At 45.0% G+C, this 27,269-nt stretch overlaps 2 protein-coding genes and 1 long non-coding RNA gene across 4 annotated transcripts; all 3 read left to right on the top strand.

Moving 5' to 3' along the window:
• Positions 1–1,214: 1,214 nt before the first annotated feature.
• LOC131269665 (uncharacterized) lies at positions 1,215–8,669 on the top strand. 2 transcript variants are annotated; one of them, XR_009179015.1, is made up of 4 exons: positions 1,215–1,288; positions 1,358–1,534; positions 1,631–1,698; positions 8,500–8,669. It is a non-coding gene; the product is annotated as an uncharacterized LOC131269665 (long non-coding RNA). The 2 variants fall into 2 exon arrangements; XR_009179014.1 differs by lacking the exon at positions 8,500–8,669 and having other exon boundaries at positions 1,631–1,860.
• Positions 2,734–7,072, top strand: LOC131269650 (uncharacterized). The gene has a single exon (XM_058272118.1). It carries the CDS (start codon positions 2,736–2,738, stop codon positions 6,876–6,878), a length of 4,143 nt encoding a protein of 1,380 aa, XP_058128101.1. The 5' UTR covers positions 2,734–2,735; the 3' UTR covers positions 6,879–7,072.
• A 12,520-nt stretch (positions 8,670–21,189) lies between the features above and the next one.
• Positions 21,190–25,757, top strand: LOC131269661 (uncharacterized). Its single transcript, XM_058272139.1, has 6 exons — positions 21,190–21,271; positions 24,667–24,783; positions 24,931–25,096; positions 25,166–25,461; positions 25,531–25,604; positions 25,669–25,757. The coding sequence occupies exons 1-6, from the start codon at positions 21,249–21,251 to the stop codon at positions 25,755–25,757; spliced, it is 765 nt and encodes a 254-aa protein (XP_058128122.1). The 5' UTR covers positions 21,190–21,248.
• Positions 25,758–27,269: the final 1,512 nt, after the last annotated feature.

Genomic DNA, 27,269 nt, shown 5'->3' with positions numbered 1-27,269 from the left:
CACTTTCTTCTTCGATTTTCCATACCCGGTCCAAGAACATTGAGTAAGAAACTCTTCCGTGAACAACAAATATGTTGTGTCATGAAGCTTCTGCTTTACGGACACATTACGTTTAATTATGCTGCTTACATACAGTTTGGCGTGGTAAAAATTATCTTCATTGCACAAAGCCTCTTCAAGCTCAAGCAATCCGAATTCTGTAGACACCTGGGTGTCTAACAAAGGTGGTCGAATTACTTCCATCTCCGGACAATCGCTGTGATGCTCAGCATAAACATTTTCATGCTTATGAGGCATGTTGTCAATAACACCCACAACAGCCAGCGTTAATTTGTAGATTTGTTTCCTATTTTCGTTCAGTTCCTGGATAATTTGCCGGTTTGACATGTTCTGGCCTTCCATTGTAATTCCGTCTGCGAAAAAAAACAACGCAAACGGTAATTACAAACATGGTTACGATATTTGAAAACAATTTTCAACATACGATTGTAACACTTTCGCTTTCTCAATTTCAGATGCGATTTGCGTGACGGTCCAAAAATGCTGATGGTGTGTTTGCTCCGGAAGACTTTTGTAAAATAATAAATTTCAGATTTTGCGTTTTAAAATGGTTTGTTTCTATTTAACGCATCTACCTGCCGGTAGGAATATATCACACACACACACTAATAGAATATGCTACACGCACACACCTACAAGCGAGCTAGTCTCACTCACACCACCAAGCAAACCAATGCAATGGTGTGCGGCAATACATGGGCGATCCGTCAAATTTTGACTTGCTGCGAGGCTGCTGGGACTCTTGCTGGAAGTACATGACAGCAGCAGAAAATTTGAATTTTCTGTCAACCGGGTAGCAAATTGAACTTTTTGTCTCGGAGAATTTTAGAAAATTGCTGTACATAAATATGAAAACTTCCATTGAAATATTTCATTGATATGCTTTGGCTATGTGTGGCACATATGCACTTCGAGGCCCTTTGGGTTGGTCAGTATAAATGTGTTTTACATCCTGGTTTAGATGTTTTTTTGTTACAGAATTGAATTCAAACGTTCTTTACGAATGCTTGTTTTAGTTATCATAAATAAGATGGCGCTATGTTTACCTGTCAAATTGCTCCACATAAACCAACCTTGGGAGTAACCTTGCTTTCTCAAAACAGAGCTGTCATGAAGCATAGCGCGGTCAATACCACGACCATTTTGCCGGTGTTGTTTGGGTTAGCGGATGTGCTTCGTCCGAAACTTCTATCAAATTCAATGCAGGGACGTTGCATGCAGCCATCAGGTAAGCGCTAAACATGGGCGATCGAAGCTCGAAGATTGTTCATGGAGGTTTTGTGTGTTTTCCGAACAGCCGCTAACCGTACCCAAGCGTGTATCGCAACGCTGATGATTCGGAGCATCAGGCGGTCAAGAAGAGGCAAGATTTCTACTCTCAGCAAGCCGGGATACTTCTAGCACTGCAGCACACAACTTTGATTTTTGATATTTGTTGCATTTAAACTTTGTATTCGGAAGCAGAAGCAAGCAGGTAAGAAATTTGTCGATGGTCGTTCTATTTTGCGCGTTTAGATGGCCTGGAAGTATAGCATTATAATCAATAGTATTCTTGTTCTACTCGTTCCAGCAAAGGAAATACTTTAGAGACAAACTGTTTAGCATAACAGTGCCTTTACGATTGTAAAAAATCAACAGGTAAGCAACGAGCAAACTGGTTATTCGACTTTTGAAATAACCTTACTTATGTGCAAATCATTGGACAAAAATAAGTTACCGTACAAGCTAGTTACGTGAGCTATGTTTCCGTTGAGCGAAAACATATCTTCAATATCAACAACGTGCCTAAAACAAATAACATCTAACCTAGGATGAAGTATAGTATACTACATTTTGAAGCCCCGATTGGTGGATTCTGTAGCGAGACATCGATGATAGAAGTGTTGATCCGTGCTTGTGCATTCCACCTTCCTACAAAGCAGTTGTGCCCCAAATATGTCCGTCCGCCCGTCTACATCATGTAGTCTAATTCGGACGAAAATCTTCGTCCCCGTTCAACAGAGTGTTACAGGGCACCCGCAATGTGACGCGTTCTATTACGTTTTAACTTGCTCAGAACTTCGAATTGTTGCGACTTGAGTGGGTACAGCTTCGAATTATCGCGTGAAGAGAGCAACCTAGCTTCGAATTTTACTTCGCTTTATCGAGTGTACCAAATCGTATTGTTTTTATTCGAAATGGTGAGAGTTTTCCAAGGGACTACTGATATACTTCGAATTATCGAGAGTTTCGAATTATCTAACGTTTGAATTATCGAGAGTCGACTGTATATATATGTATATACAGACAACGGTGACTTTTATATATTAGATTTCGGCTGCGGCATACTTCCACCAAGACAAAGTGCTTGGACAAAGCACTGCCCACCACGATTCAACAATCAGGTAAGACTGGTGTCATTGTTTCTTTGTACGATATTTTGTCGGACGTCAGGCCCGCCAATGTTTCTGTAATTTTTCAAATTCTAACAAGATTAAATGCGTTTTATTATTTTTCCTCTAAAAAGCATACTGGCAAGATGGGATGTATTGTAGTTTGGCATGCTAAAATTAACCTGAAAAAAATTGTAGGCGGAATCGGTTATAACCATGTTTGTTATAATATAATCATTTATTGAATTAACCATCGTGTAATGGCATTTTTAATTTATTTAAAACTTTATTTCCAGCTAAGATATGGAGGATGCAAAAACAGCGCAAGCTCGGGCCGAGCTCGAAGCATTAGCCTGCCAACCTGCCGTTACCCCGGAGGAACGTTTTCGTGTGTTAGATGCTTTGGATCGGTTTCTGCGACAAACGACGGAGCGTACAACTGATATTCGCAAAGCGCGTAGCATCATAGGAACGTGCCCGGACATGTGTCCGGAAAAAGAGCGTTATTTGCGCGAGTGGAAAATTATGGTTCCGTCGTACGAAAGGCAGCCGGGCAGCAACCATATCGACCACCAGAAGGCGATCAAGCAGTATTCGCGCAGCTCGGCCGATCAGGTATTGCCACTCCCGCACGAACTACGTACCGAGCAGGCTCTGGGAGGTACCATGTACTTTCTCTGGTCGCAGCACGCCGATCGCATAAACGCCGACCAAGGCGGTGGGGCTAACGTGAGCGATTGGTACCACTACATCTGGGATCGGACGCGCAGCATCCGGAAGGATATCACGCAGCAGGAACTTTGCTCGCCAACGGTGGTTGAGTTTGTGCAACAGTGCGCTCGGTTTCACATTCACTGCGCGGCCCGCTACGTGACCGAAGACCCGTCGGTGTTCGATCAGAAGATTAATACGGAAAATTTGACCAAGTGTCTGCAGACACTGAAGTACCTCTACTCGGACCTGCGCCAGCAGCAAATCCAGTGCCCGGACGAGCCGGAGTTTCGCGCCTACATGATGCTGCTCTACCTGAACGAGGGCAACTTCCAGTCCGAGCTGCGGGAGCTTTCGGCGACGATCATTCACTCCGAGCCGGTGCAGTTCGCGCTCTCGGTGCATCTAACACTCGTGCAGAACAACTACGTGCGCTTCTTCGCCATGGTGCGCAACACGAGCTACATGAACGCCTGCATTCTACTGCGCTACTTCACGCAGGTACGCCAGACGGCACTGGACGTGATACGAAAGTCGTACGCGTCTCGCTCGACGGCGAACTTTCCACTGGCCTACCTCGCGGGCTTGCTCGGCTTTGACCAGGCAGCTGACGCGCTGGAATTTTTCTCGCACTACGGCGTGACGGTGGACCAAACGGGGGAGCAGCCGGTGGTGCAGTTTGAGGCGAAGCAGCAGGCACTTTCCCCAGACGTCCCACATTCAAGCGGACGGTCGCAGATGGTGGAACGGAAACTAACCGGTACGGTTGGTGAGGCGATCTGCGGCAAGTCACTCGAGACTTGGGGCACCCAGTTTCCACCGGCACCGTGCGTGTCCAGTTTTGACCAGTTTGGGCTGCTCCGGCAGGAGTTGCTGCAAAAGGTTCTACATCCAGGCACGCTGGACCCGGAAGGAGCGATGCCTTGGGTAGCGATTCTTCCTCCCGAGGAGGATACCATGAATGAGATCGATCTCGGATCCGAAGACATCTTCGTTTTCAATGAAGAGGAGGAAGTTAAGCTTGACGACGATAAACCACTGCCTAGAGTACGTACGGGTGTAGAGTTCGATGATACGTTGACTATGAGCTCCTCAGTGCTTCTTATTGGCGACGAAGAGCCGGTTGATCGTAGTGATGCGGAAAAACAAACGGCGGCTGGAGCAGGTACGGTTACGGACAGTGCAACCACAATGACTTACCATATACCTCCGGTACCGGATATGGTTGTATCTGCAGGTCGCAAACGTACGCACTTTGGTGCTATTAAGTTTCCTTCGGCAGATACATTGGCGGTATCGCCGGGACCGTCAGAAATTGTTAATAATTCCGTTAATAATTCCGATGATGCTCGGGTGGTGCCGTTATCAGAGCCGCCGGCCAAACAAGTCGAACTGTTCGACTCAACCTTTTTCACCCCCCGGCCAGTACATGAGGTGCAAGGACAATGTACAACGAATGAGGATCCGGAGGGCATCGATTACGATGAGCATTTATTCGAGCTGGTCTCTGAAGCGGATGTAGATATGGAGTCGATTGTGAATGTTGAGCCCTTGGCTCAAGGCAGCATCTGTCAAGGGCAGTATGAACTGCATCCGACGGCGGAGCAGAATCACATGGAACAGGAAGAAACAGCTGTAGAACACACTGAGGCAAACTCATCGGAGATATTCCATCAGAGCATCGGCGGCCCGTTGTCACCGGTAGAAAAAGGTTGCGAAGCCGTAGGAGAAGCAAAACGTTCGAAAGTCGAGTCCATCAAAAGTGCAAGCGAGGCGGAAGAAGTAGAAGAAGATGCAGAGGAGCTGCCCGTCGAAACGGACCCAAGACCTAGCGAAGAAGCGAAAGGCGAAGAAGCGGATGATCGCAGCGCAGATTCAGATAAATCATCGGGTGAGGTCGAGCTTGGCCGGAAGTTCTACGAAGAAGTTAAAGACATGAAGGCAGAAAGTCACTGGATTCGAACGTTAAAGCGAAAGTACTTTGCTAAGTGGTCTCGGGCAGCACGTAACGCCAGAAGCTGGCGCAGGATGATGAACACGGTGCCGTCAGTACAACCGCTTGCCAGCTTGGTTAATTTCGATCGACTGGAGCCGTTTTTCCGGTCCCTCGACACAAGCACGAAAAGTTTTGTCGCCGTTCTGAACGAACCGGCAGTGCGTATCAATCTACTGCCGTTCGATGAGTTCCGTGCGAGCGACCTGATCCGGCCATTCGACATACTGCGCACTGCTGTGCAGACCACGTTCGCCTGGGACCTGCCGAAGCTGAGAGACATCGTGAAACCGATCTACTGGCGGCTCGTAATTTCCATCCCGTCCGAGCACGACGACCCGCAGTTGGTCGGCTTTCCCAGCTTCGTCGAGCGCTGGCTGCGCGAATGTACCGTCAAGCGGTTCAGTTGTCAGGAGCTGCCCGATCATAGCAATTTCTTCCTGGAGGCTCGCGAGGAGCCATTATTTGACTGTTGGGCGCCCCACACCGCAATCTGCATGCGCCTGGTGCGGGGCACACGGGGGCTTAACGAGAAAGGTGCTGCTGACGCGCGGGTATGCAGTCGTTACAATGGGTTGCTCCTGTTCCTGAACGACCAGACACCGATGTCGGTAGAGCGTGAGCGCCTGCGGGCGTTAATAAGTTCCGACGGGCCACCACCGGCGGCCATTGCTGTGATGTATTATTCGCGCTCCAAGAAACTACCACTGGATGCCGTCCAAGCGCAACTACTTGATGGCGTCGACCTGAGGGACGGTTCCATATCCGTTCGGGTCTTCTATTGGACCGACATCGCGACAAACCGAACAATCTGCGAAGCCCTTGCATACCTCGCCGACTCCCACTGTCGACTGTTGAACCACCAACATCCCGCCAAAATGCTCCGTATGCAACTGCTCGGTGATCTGCTAGACGGCTGCCTGGGCCGTACGCTGTGGTTCCGCTGGAATCAAGCAACCTGCGCCATGAACGAGCGGCTGCCGAAGGAATTTAGATGCTTGCGACTGACGGCGATCACACTCGACGCGAACGCGCTTGTCGATCTGTATAATGCGTGCCTGAAAAGGGTCCTGGAGCAGATAGGGAATCCTTTCGTTATGGATCGCGCCTGCGTGCACAGTGACTTTGACGCCGTGCGCCTGCGGTGGCGGACGGCGATGGACCCGGAGATGTTTCGCCAGCCACTTTCAGAGGGATACTTCGCACCGCAGTGGGACATCTTTCCGGCGGATCTGTTGTGCGAACTGGAGCAAAAGCTCATGCTATACCACCTCCCGCACCAGCTGCTGGCTGCGACGCAACGTGTTTACGGGATGCTAGCGTACAACAAAGTGTATGGCAACGTACCGCGCCCCCTCGACTTGGACGAGCTGCGGAGTTGCCTTCGGAACTACCTTCGCTGCTACAGCCATCTGCTAGATCCCGGTACGCTGTCGACGCTCGAGTGCAATATGCTGACCTCCCTGGTAAATCAGCTGGCGGGTGGCAGTGTGGTGGATGAAGCGCTGCTGGTGGTTGGACGCGGTCGGACAACGCGTAACGTCTTCTGGCCAACGGTGCTGCGCTTTCTCACCGAAACACTCCTCAAAACGCTCCTGCAATGTGACCGACGGATCTGGCGGGAGGTATACTACATACATGGCTGGTTTACGAGCTTCACCAACGAAGAATCATTCTGGAAGGATACGGAAGTGTTCATCAATTATAAGCCCAACTCCGTGCCGGGCTTTCCGTCGCCATAAACAGCAGGACCAAAACCCACTGGCACTCGGCATTATTATTAGTTCAGCATTTATTAGTTAACTTAAACCATTTCTCTAGGGTTCCGTTTTAACGACAGCGTATCATCGCCTTGAAAGCGTGCATGTTGGATTGTACATACTAGCTTTAAATATCTTTTCAATTTGGAAAATACAACATGATCGCCGACGGAAGGCGGGATGATATTTCAAGTGGTTTTCATTAAACTTTCCGTTGCACTACAATAATCTTACACCGATAGAATGGTTTGCTGGCGAACGTTTGTATACTGGTAATACTATTAGCACTTCACTGTCCCGCCTGTTAGCGCATTCAAATCTTTTTCTTTGAGTGTGAAATCGAATCGCACCAATACTGATTACCAGGTGACATTAACGATACAACGAATCTAAACAAAAAGTGAAATGGACAGTCCAATGTTCAATTAATGAACCGGCAAGGAGCTGCTGTGCAGGGAAAGGGTATATCTAAGTGACGGAAAATCCTTGACCTTCCACGTAATGTAGCCGTACAAAACCCAAGTTGAATTTGGCGTCACACCATTCGTGACGGTGCAGATGTTTGCAGCGCTTCCGGACAGTTCCGACGAGATCGGCGATCTGTTACCCACTTTGTTCGTTTGTAAGCTGCTGGCTGGCTAATTAGTTTTTGATTCATTCAGTTGTGTGAGCGTAGAAGAGCTGGAAAATTGCGCAGCCTCGGTATCGATTCGATTTGCGGCGGTAAACCGGTTAACAATTATTAGTTTCGGGTGCGGGTAGTGCGGTTTTCATTTTAATGGTATTTCAGCAACACTTTTAGCAAATGAATCGGGTGATTGGATTCGTCATTGAACCAAACGATACGCTGTCTCGGAATTGGAATCGACGACCACCAACACTGGCTATTAACTTGGTCACGGTACATGCTGGAGCTGCATACAGACGACACCGATTAACGCTTGAAGGGCTACACGATGCGGCTCAACTGCATGGGGTGAATATTTTTTGTAGTTTAGTTGATTGGAAAGCTAATTGTCTTCTGTTCTTTTAGCTTTGTGTGAGGCTGGCATCGAACTGGCATGGACAGCCGAAAGTAAAGATGCATACAAACATGCCTACAATCATTGCACAATTTGTTTTACAATCACTACAATCATCTGCTCAAAGCATTTGTTTGCATATCCATATTTCTTCACTCTCTTAGATGTTGTGCTTAGTTTTGCTTTCAAGAATAGTAAGATTACGTGTTGCTATACGATTTTTTTTTCTTTTTCCTACCTCTTGAATTCGACGTCAGCCATGTACGATTTAATTTGCAATCAACAACCATCAGAGGAACGAAGCAATGCGTGATTTATCTTCTGTTTTGGCATGAAATATTCTCACCCAGTGTCGATGATCAGCAAATCGTAATGCTGTTCACGTACGTCGTGTGGATTTCCCTCGCCCAAATGATGGTCGAGCGCGCCACATTCGTTTTCGTTTGTACGTACCCGTACCCACTTTACTTCTCCTTTTCTTTTATAATTTAAATGATTGCTCTGTAGTTTACACACAGAGATTCACTGACGAACTTTAATTTTCTGTTTTTAATTATTTGCTTTGCCCTCCCTACTTACAGGTTTTGTCTGCCGTCTCGGAAACATACTCGCACGCGCACTGATGACAGGCTAGGGGAGTATTTTCCCTTTCAAACCCGTTTGGTGTGCGGAAGCTAAAGGTGGGATAAAAAGGCGGATGTAAGAAAATGCACTGATCATCTCACGTGAACTTGGGTGTTTGGCCCAGTGCGGTGATGGAAAAATGGAACCTTCCCTGCACCGCCGGCAGCGTGTCACCACTTTCTCCCAACCCTACTGCAAGTCGACATCCCAACGGTACCCAACGATTCCAGATGTGCTGTGAAAATGGACGGGTGAGTTGTTTTTTGCACCTCTAAAGTCGAATGAGATGGGTTGAGCTGTTTTGCGAGTTTTTTCCGATTTGATTTGCACAAACTACAGTGCAAATACGCCGATGCCAAAGCCCTTTGAAGTAGCAGCACATATTTCATGCCATTTATTTTTTACTGCACTTCCTTTCCCTTTTCCGTTTTTCTTTTTGTTGTTGCAGTTATCTTTTCATGCTCGTTCATATTTTGAATGATTTTCTTCTGCGCTTTTCGACTCTCAGTATGCAGTTGCACGCTCCACTTTGCTCAGCGCAGCCCATCGAGACACTTTTCCTTCGGAAGCGAATGTGGCGGTGCTTCTGAAGATATAGAAGGCGGCTGTGTCTGAAGCAAATCAATGAAAAAACAATCGGCAACACTCAAGACAAAGAAAACCACATTCTATCCCTTCCTTTTCCACGCCACAGCAGCATGTCGATCGTTGCACGTTGCCGCTGAATGAGAATGTTGGCAGCGATTCCCCAACCGGTGGCCCCATCCAGCATTGATGCGGGCCGCTTTTTCCGGTCGCTTGACCAGTTTTCCATCGCTCATCGTCCATCGGGCGCGTTTGCGGTGGACGTTTCCGGTGGCGTTGCGGAAAATGCGGCGAGTAGAAAGTAGTGCAGCCCCATTACATTACCGCTACCAATGCTTCTCTCTATTTTGCTACTTGCTGGAAGAAAAGGCAGAACGGTGGCATCGAGATGTGTTGCAATTGCATTTTGGCGGGCAGTGATCGGCTTGCGCTTCCACTTTCCACACCGACGAAAAGGGGCTTTCCTTCTGCGCTGTAGTGCAGCAGGCGCACTCGTTATGGCTCGTTAAATGTTATTTCTTTCTTATGGTGTAAGTTCAACGTTCGCTGTTCTTGGGTAACTCTTGGGCAGCCTACTTCAAGGGTTTATTTTTTTTACGAAAACATTTGATCAATGTCGGTTGCTTCACTTAGTTCCGCATCACAAACAGACCCATTGAGGGTAGTAATTTCTCGAACCATAAAATGATACCAGTTAGACAATATATGTTTTTCCTTAGTTAATGACAAATTTTGTTTACCTTTTGGAAGCCTTTCTTATCCATGACGTTTACATTTGTTCAATTCCCGCCATAAAATTACCCCTTTCGTCATCAGCTACGAAATCTTCATCTGACGGTGTTTGCATATTGATTGCATTCGCCTACACATTGGTCTCTCCTGGAAGGGAAAGCAAAATATGACTTCGATTCGAGGGTCTAACATACATAATCCACTTAGAGAAGTTAAGAGAAGAAAAAAATACTCCGAAACGATGAGCTGCTCCAGTTGTTCGTTCGCTTTACTTTCCGTCCGTCAACAGATCGTGGAAAATTCCCTGCTGGGAATCCTGATCCTTACCGGGGGACCGGTTCTGAAGTCTGCTGTCATGTCTGCAAAACAAAAACCGCAGCGTCTTCGTCATCGCTTGTTGGCGGATTTTTGATGATAAGCATCTGATTCGCATACTCTCTCTCTCTCTCTTTCTTTCCCTCCCGCAACCGTGCGCCCGAGAGAAAGTGGTCGCACGATCGATCACATGCCAGTGGTCGGCAAGCACGGCCGTGTAGTTTATTGTGTATGGAACGGCGCAACCTTTCCATGCAAAATAATCAAAGCTCCTAAGCAAGTAAGTTCACCGGAGCCGGTCATTACACCGTCACGATTTCGTAACACCCGCACCGATCCATCCGTGATTAAGCTTTGTGGTTTCCACTCAGGATCAGGGAGGGAAAACCGACGATGGGCGATTTTCCACATTACCATTCAGCACATCTTCGTACCGTTTGCCCCACCGGTGATCCACCCGGGTTTTCATAGGATACCTACATCGATAAAAAAAAGACTGTCTGACTCAGTGGAGCACACGCGTCATTATTCGTCACGCGTCGCTTCCGTCGTCGGGCAGATTGTGTCGGAATTATGCGAGGCATCGGTGGTGCTCAAGAGAATCTCCCGTCCGGTTCAAGCCAGTGGGAGGCAAACTAAAACCATCGTAAGTGGAAGTATCGGATTTGGATTGATGCATACAACCCCTGTATATTATTTTAATGATAGCTCTTTCTAACTGTTCAATTATTTAAAGGATTGTGCCGCTATTTCCCTTCTTTTGCAAATTCAAGAGATTGTACTTTATAAAAAAGGCCTCTTATTATTTCTATCAGTCTCCTACCAGACTTAAACTTAAATTGTTTGTTTTTTTTTATTTGAAGTAATTATATCGATGATGGTGTATTTTTTGAATTTAGGAATAATAGTGTGTGTAGAATTTGTTTTGCCAGATTTTGGTCAATTAGTGTTCTACTGTTTGCTTGAATATTGTAGCCAGTTGGGTTAAAGTGTGCACTATCCTAATGACTTCTTTTTCATAATTTTTTTTTTAGTTGTTGGAAAAATAATTTAGTTTGGACTTTACTTTGAGACATACTTGTGTCAATTGTAAAGCTTGTTTAATATCCCAATCTCCCCATCCTGGTAGTAGTTGATCAGGTTGCGAACCACTGCGTAGTACGCCACCAAAACTCGCCAACAGCAACAAAAACTCGTACCCAAACGGTTCCATTCACCGCAAGAAGAGGACCCGGCCGTCAGCGGGTCGTGTTGTTTACCCTACCGCCGCCGCCGCCGACACGGCTGAGACACGGAGACCGTACCGGTGGTCCGTGTACGGGGCCTACCTGCCCCAGGCCACTCGGACCGCAGGTCGTAACGCGTGTAGCGTGAAGCGCACACCACGAGGCGGCTCAGTCGCGACGGAGCTTTCGCGTGAATCGCATCGACGTGCGCGCGTGATCACTGAACGTACTCTTGCAAGTTTCGTCGTGCTGCAGGCCGCGGGTTCGATCACCGTTAGGTTCGGCTCGGTTGCCGTAAGAGAGCTTTTTCGCCGCGGTTTTTAGCAGTCGAACGGTGGGACGTCGTTGTGGTGTTTAGCGCGGGATACATACGGCTGACAGCCAATCCACTTGGGAACCCCTGTCCGAGCGGTCGCCGGTGCATGGGGTTTATCTTTCTGTTTAATGGGCAAGTGATCGACGGGAGTGCCTAGATTTTAATTCCCAGTTCGACAGCTCGTGGCCTGATTTCTCGCGGGTGAAAGGTGTCAAAAACGTGCCCTCTGCCGAGCGCCGGGTTGTGTTTGGGTTCGCGCGTGTCGAGCCTTTGTATCTTCAACTCAAATACGCCCTGCAATCAAACCACCCTGTCGCCAATCGTACCTATCGAGGAACGATCTTTTCAAACAGTCTATCTGCAAGCAACGAGTGTCAGCAAATTCCGGACGTTGAAGCCGATAGCAAATCGCCACTAAAAACCGGTGAGTAAGGATAACACATAACCACAACAAACATGTGCTGGGTAGGGTATGTTTAGTGCTAACAGGTTGGAAAACTGACGCCATTTTTTATGTTTGAAAGGTTCGTTTGGTCAAATACAACGTCTCAAGTTTTTAAACGTTATCCACTGCACCATCTTGCATTTTTTCCCATCTTGCTTGGAGAAATATAATTACGACCGGGGAGAAAAAACTTCCTGTCATTTTGCCGGGCGGCCCTCAAACCACGAAAAACATCGAACCGGCAAACAACGAACGGGGTGGTTTCGTTGTTCAACCACGTGTGCGTGTGGGTGGGTACCACCCACCAATCCAACACGCACGTGAAGTCACGTGCACCGGACAAATGAGCCAAACCGTGGGGAGGGAGTTACGAGGGGAGGTATTAAAGGTATGTAAATTCGTACGGCTGTGTGTTAATACCACATGTTTGACACATGCTCCCGAGGAAACCCCTCCCGGTTTGAGGAGGGTAGAAACGCTAGAAAACACACATGGATGGTGCAGTGCGTGGGAGTGAACCGCCCGGTGTATGGGTGGGTGTAACCGTGGGAAATTGGGCGATGGTAGTTGAGCCTTTTTCTTGTAACATTACTCATTCTCCAGGATGGGGTTTAACGATGATTCCATGGCCTCCCCCTAACAACGGACTTTCCAATTTTATGTGTGAGAAGGTGTTCTGAGAAGGAACTTTCCCGAAGAGACAAGAAGAAACTGCTTATTAACTTCTACTTAAACTTAAACACATCACGTGAAAAACTTTGGGATGTGTTAGTAGTGCCTAAGCGTTGGCGGGGGTGGAAGATCGAACATCCTGTCTTACTTGTAGGAGTTTTTCCGTATGGGAAATGGATGCTTCGTTGGACAGCTGTCATCAAGGCTAGTAACTTTTCTTTCTTTATCCTTTTTTTCTGTTCACCCATCTCGATAACTGTTAATTATTAAAAAATATTGAATAGTTCCCTTGATCGATGCTGAGAGCAGATCAGAGATTCTCAGTAACATTAACTACTTCATATATTTAGTATCAACACTTACTTTGCCGACAACGGTGCATAGCTAATTATAAGGAATTTCTCTTTTTTGGAAAAGTTATTTTGAATCCATCATAGCTTTTTATCCTTTCAGAGATATTTTACTGTGATAATTTTGACTCTACGACTAATGCCTGGTTGGAATGGTGTTTGAATATATCTTAAACAGAAAAAGTTATATAAAAATTGACGGACTCGGCATAATACCGCACCCAGTTCCCAGAAATGGTGATCTTTTGGAAAAATTTGAAAATTTTTGCAAGTAAGTCTGCAAACTTACCAAAATAATAACTCACACCCTTTGTTCCATTTTTTAATTGCAACAACCGGTTGTATAGTTGTTAAAAACAAATATGCACTCGTGCAACCATTTGGTTGTTCGAAACCAAATTAAAACCGAAATGAATATCAAGTTACTAGATCATGTAGCTTTAGTAGCTTAAAATTTACACTTTCTATGTGATCTTAGACCGTATTGACACATGTTTGTTTTCGTTCTCCTAGTTTAATTCGGAGTTTAAAAACAAACATAAAGTTGAGCCAATTTTTTCATCAATTTTAAAGAAGGCTTTTACATAAATTCTAAGGGATTACACTTGCAATGTTTCGAGCTGCTGAGAGCTTCCAAAGTTGAGAGTGGAAAAGGGAATCTCGAATCTTCCCCCCCCCCCATGTGAATCACGCAAACGCCTGGGAATCTCTGGCGTAGACGGATCCGCCGGCTAGCAATTGCGTGTCGGTCGCATGAGTCAGACTCCCTTGTGGGGGAGGGATGCGGAGGAGGTATATTGCTGCAAGTGATCGGGTAATTTCCACAGTCGCTTGCAAACGCTTGCTGGAGTTTGGAAATTGCCTTTTGCTAAACGGTGAAACTGCACTTTCCGCTGACGAATGGTTGCGGGAACGGGAAAGCGGGGGGTGGTGGCAGTTCCGGCCCGGTGGAGGGGGATGGTGGGGAAGGTGTAGTGTGAGAGCGCGTGCACAACGCATCGAGAAGTGTCTTCGAAAGCGTTCGAACGCCTCTTCGACGGGGTCTCTCGTTTGGAGGAGGCTCAGCTTCATTTTCCCTGGCCGGTTCGGTTCGGCTGCGGAAAAACCAAATAAACAACAAACCCCCCTCCCACTCCCCTTGAGAAGCAGGGCTCGCTGCGCTCATAATCAAAGCTGCTCCGTGCTAATGGAAGTTAAGTGTATGTACAAAAGATATAATAAAGAGGGGAAGGAAAACAGGCCCCGGCCAGCGAGGAAAACTTTCAAATCAAACAGCGGTATCAAGAGGCATCGTGAAACTAGTTCCTGCTGCGCCTCATGCAGCTCATTCCGGCTTGTATGTCCGACCCGGCGTCGGATCCTCACCCAACCAATACCGTCAATTACTCCGTTGGACGCAGTACGTCACCGCGGATAAATGCACGATTGGTTGAATCGTTTTCCAAAACGCTCGAAACAACACCTCAGAGCGTAATGGCTTCTGCTCCACAATGGTGGATTTTTCCGCGAACCCCTCCCCCCCAAAAGAAAGGACCCACTTTCGATTCCACCGGCCGGGACTTAATGATGATGACTAAACTCCGTGACCTGAAAAGAGAAAAACGTACACACAGCTTGAAAGCAACCATTTCTCCGCGACTTACCGCCATCCGGACGCAGGGAGTGCATGCATGAGTCTCGGACATTATGCTGCCGTGTAATGCATCACCATATGCTCCTCCGTCATTTAAGAGATGGTATTCGTTCATTACGGTCAAGGGCTCCGACGCTAATTTAGTCGCAGGTCGCTCGCAAACAGACAGATGCATCGGAAGAGTGCCACGAAGAATGCAAACACCGGATCTTATCGGAAGGGTCGAGCAATTATTAGCAAACCGCATAAGGTAACGTGAGGCGATATGCACCCTTTAAATGAAAAACATCAATTTCTCGCCCTCCGGCCCCAAATTTAACTCAAAGGATCTTTTATTTTACTTCTACAATCAACAAAATTTAAAAATTTTCTAGAGCCAAGATTTTTAAGAGCACTATTTTCCACGCGTAATTTAAAATTGTTGAGCAAAATGGTTCAAATTGTGGGACAGAACACATTACCTCCGTGACATTTTTATTAGACCTGTCTGTAGAGATTTGATTATTTTTGAGTTATACAAGGGTAACTATTTTAAATCATTATTTTAACATTTGTTTACAGATGTAAATTCATTTTGTTGCAATCAAGTTTTGATCGTATGATTTTATATCAAACGTAGAATATTTATCCTTAGTGAGTTACTGCTGCAGAATATGTACAATTTTGAATGCATTTAAATTGAAAAGTAACGTGTTATATGTTTGAAAAATTTGAGTGTTCAGCCTGACATTTGTACCGGTGCATATCACTCCCGAATGAGGATGTTTTAGATTTTGTCTCCACAATCCGATTGCAAGGATTGTGAATCTAATTATTTTTATTGTTCTTCGAATATTCTTCTTCTAAGATTTAAATTTTAATGATACCTTAAACAAAATCTTACATTGGTTCAGATCTAATTTGATTTATACTGTTTTCCTTGCTAATTTTATTGTAGAGCTATGAAATAAAAACACGGTGTTTAAGAAACGCCAGCAGAAATAATGAACATGTTCTAGTAGCTCATATAGTAGCAAATTTCATAATTCAACTAAAACCATGCCGGTGCTTTTAGCCCCAGTTTTCGCTATATTGCGCAGTCCAGCCTGTGACGCTTCTTCTTATGGTGCAAACCGGTCCAACTCGTATTTTTATGGCGAATCGCCGAGAATGTCTGCAAATAATTTAAAAAAATAACGAATCTACCAAGAAAAAGGCAAGCTGCTTGCAAAAAGCCGTTGGACTTCGCTTAGGACGGCGTGGATGAGCGTCTTCACCTCGTCAGCTTTCTGACCCCGTTTCCCATAAGGCCGCACGGGGTTGGCCATTCGGCCGAGGGTGGGTGGGTTGTTGGGTGTATACGTAGCGGGGGACGAGGAGAGGTATTTTAAAGAGGGGGGATGTCTGCGCGCTGTCATCGTGGGGCGGCGGTGTCGCCCATGCGGTTGTGTGGGCCATTGTTTCGTTTCGTAACCGTTTTGCCTTGGACCGGTATCGAATGTGCGAACCGTGGAGAGATACGCACGCACACACGTACGCACACTCACAATCGACGGTCATCACCGTGGCCATTACGTCGCGGTGATCAGTGTTATCGCCGTCATACCTGGCGCGCATCAAATGTGACACAGAAAGCATCAATGAGGCAGCACGCCCCTGGACCCTGTTAGAGACTCGACCCGGGCAGCGAGTTGCATCACTCCCGGATGGATAAATGGCTATCGGCTGGATACGATCTCTAGCAACATCGACATTCGATTTGCCATTTTGATCCCAATATCTCACAACGCCAAAGTACTCCATTGCGGCGAATAACCTATAGTGGTCAATTGAATCTATTCCTGAACCTGAACACAAACAGAGAACGCTTGGCTTTACGTAAGCGAAATCGCACAGCTCATTAGAGTTGCAATATAGAGGCACCATCATTTACTTTGACGATCCCTAGGCGTACTGGTAAAGTTCTAATTACGGCTCCTATCTCTGGTGCAACGTTTGGCTTTAGCGATGGCTTACTAGATGCTTCCCTTACTTCACTTACGTTTGGCTTAGAACTCTGTGACGAGTTGTATCCATTCCAGACTTTAGCCTTCACTAAGTAGTACAATGTTTTTTTTAGGAATATCGAGTGAGCCATAATTGTTCATGTTGACATTTCAAATGTTCCAATAACATGGAAATGGCGAAAGCCCCGACTATTGTTTTACTACTTGGCACTTTGGACCAGCTGTTTCTGAGACTCAGAATTACACGTCCATTCATCATATGAGCAGGGGATGCCCTCGTGTTGTTCTGCGCACTTTAAAACACAAAATGTGTTTAACACACACTCCAAAACAAGTCGCCATACAGTGAACATTAACGCCTCGCCTCGTGGACAGATGTTTTCCACCGGTAAACACGGTGTTTTACTGTGCTCCATCCTCCAAACAAGTTGGCGAAAAATGGTTACCTATGCGACTCCAAATCACCACAAGATAAATGAGGAGGGAAGGGGACAAGCGAATGTAAAAAGATCGAAAAAATACTGCTAAATGCCAAGAGTGAGTCCTCGTGAGTATTTCCCGTGCCGGATGTACTGAAAGTACTCGAGTTCTCTGGAGCCGGTGTCGCTCGGTTTGTTCGGGTTCCCCAATATGGCGAAGGTAACACACGAATGTAGGTTAAGGTTAGGGGTATTTTTTTGTTTTGTTATCTCTTGCATGCTGTTTCACGGCGGGGACAAATGGACTTTGTTATTACATTTCATACCGCTACACGCTCGTTCGTAGGTCATCAAAAATTTCTCTGCAAATTAGTGGACACACTAAGTATAGACGCACATAGGTAGCTATCGGATATGTTTTGCGGTATCGATCGATGTGATACCGAAAAGTGTACATTTTTGGTTCACTTTATCCACTAGGCAATGAACATTTAAAAAAAACGAGTGTAGTTTGTTATTTTAGTCGTCTTGCCACGAAATCGCAAGAAAAACACGTTCGATGGATTTTACAGATTTATCACAGCCGTCTACGCAGTTTCATCTGTTCACCTAATGTACCAATTAAACAGTCATAAAAACCAATTAAGCAGTAAGCAGTAGTAAAATGATTACTTGAATTCGATGAGTGATGAATTTTAGTTCCATGGATACGTACCTTACAGTTGTTTGACAGCTGGAAAACTGTTTGTGCCTTATTGACCAATAAATTGATATCGATCGAAATGGAACAAAGCGCAAGCAATGTAAAATTCAAGCATTCAACTTGTCGACTTTGGTCCCGGTAAGGGCCATAAGTCGTCGTATCCCACTTTGAAGTATGCAGTGTATGAGCGTAACAACCATTAAAACAACCAGTTACAGAATAATGCACATGTAAATGAGAAATCAATATGCGCTATGTGTAAAAATGTCGGGTTAGAAGCAGTATTAAGCGGTAACATTCGATTGTCCTCTATCAATAAATTTCACATACTTTGTTATGTTGGCATTTGAAAAAAGAAAACTTTTCGTGATTTAGAAAAAAAGAAAAAAAGAGCTGGTAAAAGCATAAATTTAGTTATTTTGAGCGAGAAATGCGAGAGAAAATCTGTCCGTGTAGACGATAGGCTCAAGTCGTTCTTAATGGTTTCGCAAGATCCCTATAAAGACTGTTCAAAACTGCAAAATAATTTTATAAACTTAACTTCTATTTAAAACATGTTTAAGTTCATGAAAGTTGCTAATACTTTCTTTTAAACCTTTGAAAAACAATGTGTAAGACATAGGTTGGACGTTTTTTGAGAAAGGATTTCTCAAATGTTAATGAAAAGTCGTTACAAAAAGTTAGCAGAAATAATCTATTGGTCGATACTGACACAGAAACTCGTAACAAACTATCTAATGTTATTAAAAACAATGGGACCTTTAGAATACATCTGTTTTTAGTATTGATTATAGCAAATTTGGCACCTTTTTACCAAAACATTATCGATAGTGAGCAAATTTACCAATATTTTCAGTGAAAATCGTAAAAATTGATAGATGGTCTCATAGAAACAGGACAAAGTGTAGTTGATAAACAGCAGTTCGATTTTGTTTTTAAAACGAACCCCATCCACTTGGGCGACTTTTGTGCAAAACGGGTACCTTTGGGGGGCATCAGTGCCATGTTGGGCACGCGTCTCCAACCAACCTGGTCCGCTCACGTAATCGACTTGGTTATGTTGTTGCAAACATGCAAATGCCATGAATGACTAGTGCCGTTTCGAGTGTTTTTTCTCCACTACCTACTTAAAGCTCTAATTTCTCGACAGTTGGGACCTTTTTCGAAGCAAGCTTGTCCTGTTCGTTAACAGGTTTTGGTTATGGTTTTTGTTTCATTTGTTTGGATTTTTCAAGTTCAACATCAAGAGTGTGGTGAGTTGGTTTCGGAAAATGAAGCGAATGAGTTACAAGTGGAATCCTTCCAATGGGGGACTTTCTTGACGTGTGTTCGATTCAGTCATCCGTTAAACAACTTTCAGTCACACCCGTCCATATTTTACCGACTTTTATCGAGTATGGTTTGCATTGGGGCAGGGTTTCCCCATAAAGGCACGTTGATCGTTTCTCGCTACGGTGGCCCTCATGCAGGGCGCACTGTAACTTTGAATGGAAGTTCTTTCTCTCTCACCGAGCCGGGTTACATCTTGCCCTCGATGGTGTATCGATTTGAATAAAAATCAATTTCAAATTACCCCTTACCCAACCCGCGCAAGGAGAAAGCGAAAAAAGGACAAGACACAATTTTAATCAGATTGGCAGCTGGACGCTAAATCGCCGATGATTGCTACCTTTCCCTTTCGCATAATGAACCCCTTCGGCTGGTGGGTGATTGACTGTTTTGCGCATATGATACATTTTTGTGCGTTTCTAGATTTTTTACTGCCGGCCCTCCACTCCCGGTTTGCCCCTCCCGTCGCTCCATCTTCTCTCTATTTTCCACACACCGTTCCCTTTCCAGCGGTCACACGAGTGGAGTCGGTGTGAAATTAAAGTTTGCCAACTTTGTAGCCGGTTCTGGCCATGGGGCATCGAGACGGCTTCCCTCGTGCCCCCCACACTAGCTACCCCTCTTTCATTCGAACGACAGTTAGGACAGATGGGTTTTCCTTTTCCTTCTTCTAACGATTGTGCGCCTCAGTCGACTTGGAAATGGTGGCCTTTTCGTTTAGTTTTCTGAAGCGTTTTAACATCTTGATAGAAAACGGTAGGTGGTAGGTCCAAACTGGCGAGCTGCTTAGGTTTCCCTTTCCTTCTATTTACCCCACCCTCCCAATGGTCATTTCGCAAGGAACTTTAGTTGAAGTCGACGTAACACACTGTGGTTGCGAAGTTTGCGAATCCCAACGGTTAACCGTCACCTTTTCGCGATCCGCTTGATTAAGCGACTGCTGCGCCATGTTCTCTCCTTGAAATAGAGGTTTCTCAAACACGACACGACGAAATATCAACCGAAAATCTAAACAGAAGTTAGTAGAATGTTTTTCACCTTTTCATCTGTAGCTGCGCTGGTATTCTGTTGAATAGACTTGCTTTACCTCGTTCCTCTAACTTCCGTATAATGTGTTGCAAGTTTCTAGGGAAGGCAGAAGCCACAGCAGAACCTGCAACATAATATAACCAGAACATGCAACAAACTTTCTAGGTGGTTCGCACAACAACACTCGATTGACCAAACTTCAGTCCTGTTGACACGATGCAGGACACGTTTTCGACAAACGTGAGAGCCGTTAAGTTGCAATGCCACCAAAGTTGCCCGAAGTTTACCGGCCCGAGTGGTAAGGAAACATTTCAAATCCCTTGCTTTCTGTTCGCATTGGGGAGAAGGGTTCGCGGCAGAGAAGTTAAGAGAAAAGAAACCTTGTGGTGGTTTTGGTAACAAACAAATCAGCTCTACTACTTTCTTACGTGAACATGCAAGTATTAGGAAAGTGTTCTCGCAAGCGTTTACTAAAAGTTACCTAAAGCAATAAAGTAAACAACTCCAGAGCTTTAGGTAACTTCCAGAACAGCTTTAGGTAACATTTTGAAACGATTGCGAAAACAATTTCTCACATCAACGACTTATTCTTTGAAGCTTGAGAAAAGTTTCTACTTTTCTGAGAGAAGAAAATAGTTGTTATGGAATTTTAATTAGGTTGTAATTTATTTGAGGTTGAAATGAATATTTTTTATGTTTTCACGATTAAATATTCGCTTTTAAATTTGCTCATGACGTATTTTAACTCATCTTTGTTTCTTTATTCCCCTCAGCGGCCATGCTACTGTCCGGATCGCTGCTGTCGCTGCCCCGGCGTCGCAACTGGCCGGCGATGGCACGCTTCCTGTTCGTCCTGCTGGGCGCCATCCTGAGCGGCACGCTGCTCACGACGGCCCGGGCCAAACCGACGCTCTCGTTCCAGCTGTCCCAGATTCCTGGCTTCACGCACATCGTCGAGCGACGGCTGATGGACGCGATGAAGAGCTACAGGTAGGTCGGCCCGCCCCAGGCCGTAGAAGGAAGAGAAATCGGTTCGAAACCTCAGCCCGGATGCCGGATGCCGGATGCTGAGTCAGATGGTCTTCTTCCCTTCGCACATGTCACAAACACCCGCATAGAAATCCAATGTCTGGAAGAAAGCTTTCATGCTGAGTCGACTGTAGGGGATTTTGGTGCCATATGGATCTTGTCAGGCAGTTGTCATGTATTTGCCAGTTTAAAACATCTTATATTTTTTGGTAATACTCACCCATTAATAATTCGAATTGCTGAGATCTTTGCTCAAAATCCGTTTATTTTAGATTAACTTTGGTAGCCTGATGGTGACCGACATATTTATCAAATCGTTATCCGGTTTTTTTTGACTAATCTTTTAAACTCTGAGGGTCCTTTTTTGTCTCTTTTTTTAACTTAGTGTGGTCTTTGATTATGCTGTTTTGATTTAGGCTTATCTGTATACATCCACTGGTTGACAACAATCACTTTGTCCCTTCTTTTCTTTACTTCATGTAGTATTTGATTATAATGTTTTGTTTTATACTTAATTGTACGCATTCACTGGTTGGTAACAATAACGGTTGCTCACAGTAAACGATTGCGAAATCTTCCGCTATCTAACTTTGTGTGTTTTGTGATGTCCGAAGAAAACTTCAGTACAAATGTTTGCTCGTTCTGATTTTGCTTGCATACGTTTGTTCATTCATGTTCGTATTTTGACTTCTCTAGGTTTGTCATTTATTACTGTTCAACCCTTTGCGATACAGTTAGAGGATTTGTAAACAAATATTCTACTATTCTGTCGTTCCGTCGGGAAGGGGTAAACTGTTGTCAAATATGACATAGTTATCATTAGAGAGCTGGTCATTTTTCTGTGTGCAATTTTGAAACGTTTAAAAAAATCAATGGGGTTAGGAAGGTAGGAATTTAAACGACAACCTTTGCTTTTTGCCTTGCCCTGTACGACCGTTGTCCCTAAATGATTTATATTATCAGACGCGTGAGATGAAATTGGTGCCAAAATGGGGTGGTCCAATTTAAAAGCAATCAGTAAAACAAACCAAGTTCACCGATAACGATGAGATTGAAATAGTTACTAGCCCCAAAAACATCGAGTTGGGTTCATGGTTCGGTGAACAAATCGGTAATCTGCACCGAAATGGTTCTCGAGCCACAAATCATTTTTAAGCGTTGAACAAAATCGTGTAGTTGTTGTCATTTATGGCCGTTTACGCTTAGTGATTTGTTTTTCAACCAACAGCTGATAGTAATCCAGGTGGTCTACAACGCCCCGGTCCACCGTATTTATCTGATCTGCTCGCAGTGTGCATTTTTTAATTTAAGGGCACATTTCTGCAGAGGGAAATGAACGCGTCTAAACAATTGTTAATAGCTGGAGGTGGCATTGAACTAACCGCAACTGCTGCAGCCTGCCGAGGATCGGTTAAGCTTTCTGGGAGCGGGTTAATGCTTCGTCCATTTCCATCTTTCCTCTGCGCTGGGGGTAATTAAGCTAATGGTTTTGAATCGGTGGCAGTTTTCCCTCGGCCAGCGGCCAATTTCTGGCCAAGATTTGCATACTCGCGCCTTCCCCCGGTCGGTGGGTCGGCAGTTCCACATAATGTTTTCTTTTCGGTCGACGGTGGCTGAGACTGATGCGCCAGCCGAACTTTCACTTCACAGGCCCGCGAACGGGTGCGAGTTCCGTGGCGTGACTAGCTGGGCCGGCACGACGCACGATTCGAGTCACGATTAATGACCCCGTCCCTCCCCGTGTTTGTTTTGCTGCGAGCGAACTGTTTTCCCTCCCTTTCGGCGGCTTTCCTTTTCTTTCGCCGAAGGGTTTGGAACCGGTTCTGCTTAATCGGTGGCGGTGCGGAAAAGCGGGTGCGAAATGGTTCTGCAGATTTACGGAAAAGGTCGTAAGGAATCATTGCCGAATCAAAAAAAAAAAAAGAACCCCCAAGAAGGTACACCAAAAACAAAAAGGGGCTGTAGGCAACGTCCACTCCCAGACGGCATACAAAAAAGGGTATTTCATGTCGGACGTGATCGACATTTAAAGTTTTTGTGGCCCATCACTCGGATGGAGACGTAGATAACAAAAACAAAGTCACAGTCATCATGGTTACAAAAAAATACGCCAATCGATTTTTAATTCGCCACCGTGAGTTTTGACTTTCGATGGTTGCGTTTCAGATAAATCTGGCTATTTGTCGATTATTAAAAAAAATAGATCAATCAGAGCGTGAAGGTTAAATCAGTCGGCAGTGACGGAGACCGAAACCAACTGCTCATAATTGACCGCAGTTTGCTAATACATTGGTAAAAGGAAATAAAAAAAATCAATCCGCAAGCATACTATTAGTTTTCTCACAAGGTTAACTTAAATTAGAATGTTAACAAACGTGTTTCAAGGTGGTACACATTTATTCGAAAGCTGTTCATCAGTTCAATAATAGTTTTTTTTTAAATCCATCACCCATCACAACGAACAAACCGATTCATACTGGACGGTGTAACTTCGAAATAGCTTTCAGGGAGGTGTATTCACTTTGTATAAGGTTGCCGAACAAATGCATCCGGTTTTGGACAGATTTGGTAATCTGCTTTGAATAGTTAATGCTATAGGACAGGGGTCGGCACACATTTATATTTGCGAGCTAAATACCATAAACTATGTTTTGATGATTTTCAAGCTGAAGATTCCTAATATTCTCAGTCAGGAATGAATATGTACAAGAGATGTAGAATAAATTATTTGTTTTGACTATAGCTTTTGTAGTTTTACTTATTTATACCTATGTTATCTCATATCATTCTGATACAATACATTGTAATCAAAAGTTATTGCGTTTTTTCATACAAACATCATTTCTCTTTCTTCTTGCATAAAGAGTGGTTTTATCTACCAGCAACTTATTCAAATAGAAATGCTAGGGATGAAACAAAAACTTATTTCTATACTCGTTTTTTTTTTTATATTAATGTTGTCGATCGTTTTGTTTTTAAGTTTGTAAACTATACCAACATTTTCTGGCGGGCCGGACGTTGCCGACCCCTGCTGTAGGTGAGGGTGATGAATAATTAATCAATAGAGGTAACCAATAAGATAAAGATGGCTTTGTGAGAATAAATATCTACTCACATCTAAGAAATGAACTCCTTTTCTAGACAAAACAAATATTCTCGTGCATAAATGAATATATAATGCACACATCTCTTTTATTTGGTGTACACAGTTGCAATAATAATTAAATTATCCTCCAAAAGAAACTAAAGCTGGGCATCAAATCGTCGACAGTGCTTCTGAACGCACCTTCAAAAGCTACTTGAATCGGAATCGACAACTAATGCTCACCTCTCGTTCTGCACTATCTCTTTTCCAGTGAACGTCGGTTGGACGTGGAAAGCTTGCGGATGATCTATTTCCACGATCAGACGGTGGCTGTGGTGGAGCTGGGACCAGCGAAACGTCTCATCGGTTGCGAGCTGATCGAGATTTAGTAAGCATCGGAACGGCACGCGAACAGTGAAAGGCGGTTTACGTCTCGTTTCGGAGTTCTGCCTATCTGTCAAGCTGACGCATTCATTCAACATTTGCAATTTCCACGAGTTGGATGGCTTCTGTAATCAATGTTTTCTTTTTATAGCAATGATGCCGACGGTGTGGAGCTGCTGCGCAACCTGTCGACCATTAACCGGCCGCTGGAGATTTCCTTCCGTGACATGGTCAAACTGATGGAACAGTGCGAGCAGGTCGATCGGCTGAACGAGCGAAACAACTACCGGGCGACCGAGGCACCGGAGGGCTCGGGTGTCGGCCCGATCGCGTACCGGATCTCCTCAGATTCGGGAGAACCGAATGGCAGCTATCAAGCGGACCAGCCGGCCGGAGCGGATGACACAGGATCCACAGGCAGCGGAGCCAGTGGCTTTCTGGCCATGATTATGAAGAATCGCAGCAGCAAGCGGGGCATCTTCTACTCGAGCTCCTTCTCGCTGCTGAGCGGCATCATACCCGGCACCAAGTGGTGCGGCACGGGCGATATCGCGGAAAGCTACCACGACCTCGGGGACGACGCCACGATGGACCGGTGCTGCCGCACGCACGATCTCTGCCCGATGAAGGTCCGGGCGTACCAGAAGCGCTACAACCTGAGCAACAACTCCATCTACACGAAGTAAGTCCCGGCAGGAGAATCAAACAACCGCGCCTCCCACCTCGCTAATCACTGACTCCTATGTTTTAGGTCTCATTGCAAGTGCGATGACATGCTGTACGAATGCCTCAAGGCAACCAACACCTCCGCAGCTCAAGTGATGGGTATGCTTTTCTATACACAAAGTGCATGGCAGGAAGAAAGCTAAAACCTTGCTTATTTTTTCAGGCTCGATCTACTTTAACCTGGTTCAGGTGCCCTGCCTCGAAGACACACCAAACGGAGCCCAGTTCCGCAAGGCTCGCGAAGGATTCTAAACCTTGCTAGTGCTTGTAAGATGTATCATATTCTACTCAAAGATAGTAGTAACTTACAGAAACAGATGTGAATATTGTGCTGCGGGCGAGGAATAACATCAAGCGAGGAATTATAGCAAACGGAAACGTGTCACAATGGTCAACAGTCAGTTCACAAAGTTTGCGGTGTAGATATTTGAAAAGGCCAAGTTAGGGTACTCTCGCATCATGATACACATCTTGTCGATACCAATCAACTTGTATCTTCTGCGGGGTTATGGATGTACAGTGGAACGGTTGCAAAAGCAACACCTCGATCACGAATGCCTTCTATTGCTTTTACGTGAATTGTTCATATAATTTCGGTTAGGAAATAACGTTGTCATAATTATCGTTACTATTACGTTTATGTTTGGACCTATTATTTATTTCTCAACCATATGGTACGGTAGAATGTTGATTTATAAGTGCGGGATGCCCGCAGAATAGATGCTCAAGTGAGCGAACGGTCGAGTGTTCTTCTCCTTCCTCCTGCGATATAACGGTGCTATGTCGCAGGATTCACTGATACGGAACAGTACCGGTTGCCAATGCTGTTGGGCGGTCTTAGGGAGCAACAGTATAGTGTTCTAGCATAAATTCCCGCCGCTGCACGGACCGGAACGATAGCCTCTGTTACGTTGCGGGTATTGTGGAATTTGTTGTGGCAATTCGTCCAATCGTGAGGAAGGCCTGAGACCAGCTGGAAGAACTGATTACGTCAAGCACGCCCGCGTATGGTTTAGGCCGTGCCATTATTATTATTTGTTGCGGTTTGCGTCGAACGCTGAGTCACAAAAAGGGAACGGGAAACGGTCAAGAGTATAAAACAAAAAATGATGTCAAAAACACCGTAAACAATATTCTGTATTAAATATTAACTAAGCATGAATAAAACTGTGTGTATTTGGAAAATTTATTTCACGGTTTTATGGATTCTTATCTTTATGTTATGCCATTTGTTTCTGTAGGGAACCACATGGTTCGCATCGTTCACAAGAAAAGTTCGTTTAAGTTAAACTATTCATTTTACATATAATGTTTTAGTGAACTGAATAATTAGTTGCAAATAACTGATAACTTTAACAGAGTTTCAAAATTGCTATAATCTATATCTGATACGCCTAAATGTATGCAATATAGGTTACGCAGTTTATTTTGAGCAACGTTAATTAATCGACGCTTTCCAGAGACTTTCCGAACCGATATGTGCACTAAAAAACAATCTATGCGCCACGCAATACTTAAACTAATTTCCATTGTCAATAAAAATCAACTAGCACTTTAAAAAGTAAAATTCAATACGAGGGATAATGTGTTGTGAATTGGCTACGAACAGATACATCGTAGGCAGGTAGTTGGAAATTCCAACCCGACTAGTTGTAAACGTGACCAGGCATCGAGCACAAGCATCAGCTGCCCGCGGGGCCACCCTAAGGGCCCTGGGATGCTCAGTTGACGTTGAAGCATCGTCCATGAGCCAGTCAACAACGA

This window comes from Anopheles coustani, chromosome X, assembly GCF_943734705.1.
Source record: "Anopheles coustani chromosome X, idAnoCousDA_361_x.2, whole genome shotgun sequence".
Classification (NCBI taxonomy): domain Eukaryota; kingdom Metazoa; phylum Arthropoda; class Insecta; order Diptera; family Culicidae; genus Anopheles; species Anopheles coustani.
This window is presented reverse-complemented; position numbering and strand designations above follow the sequence as displayed.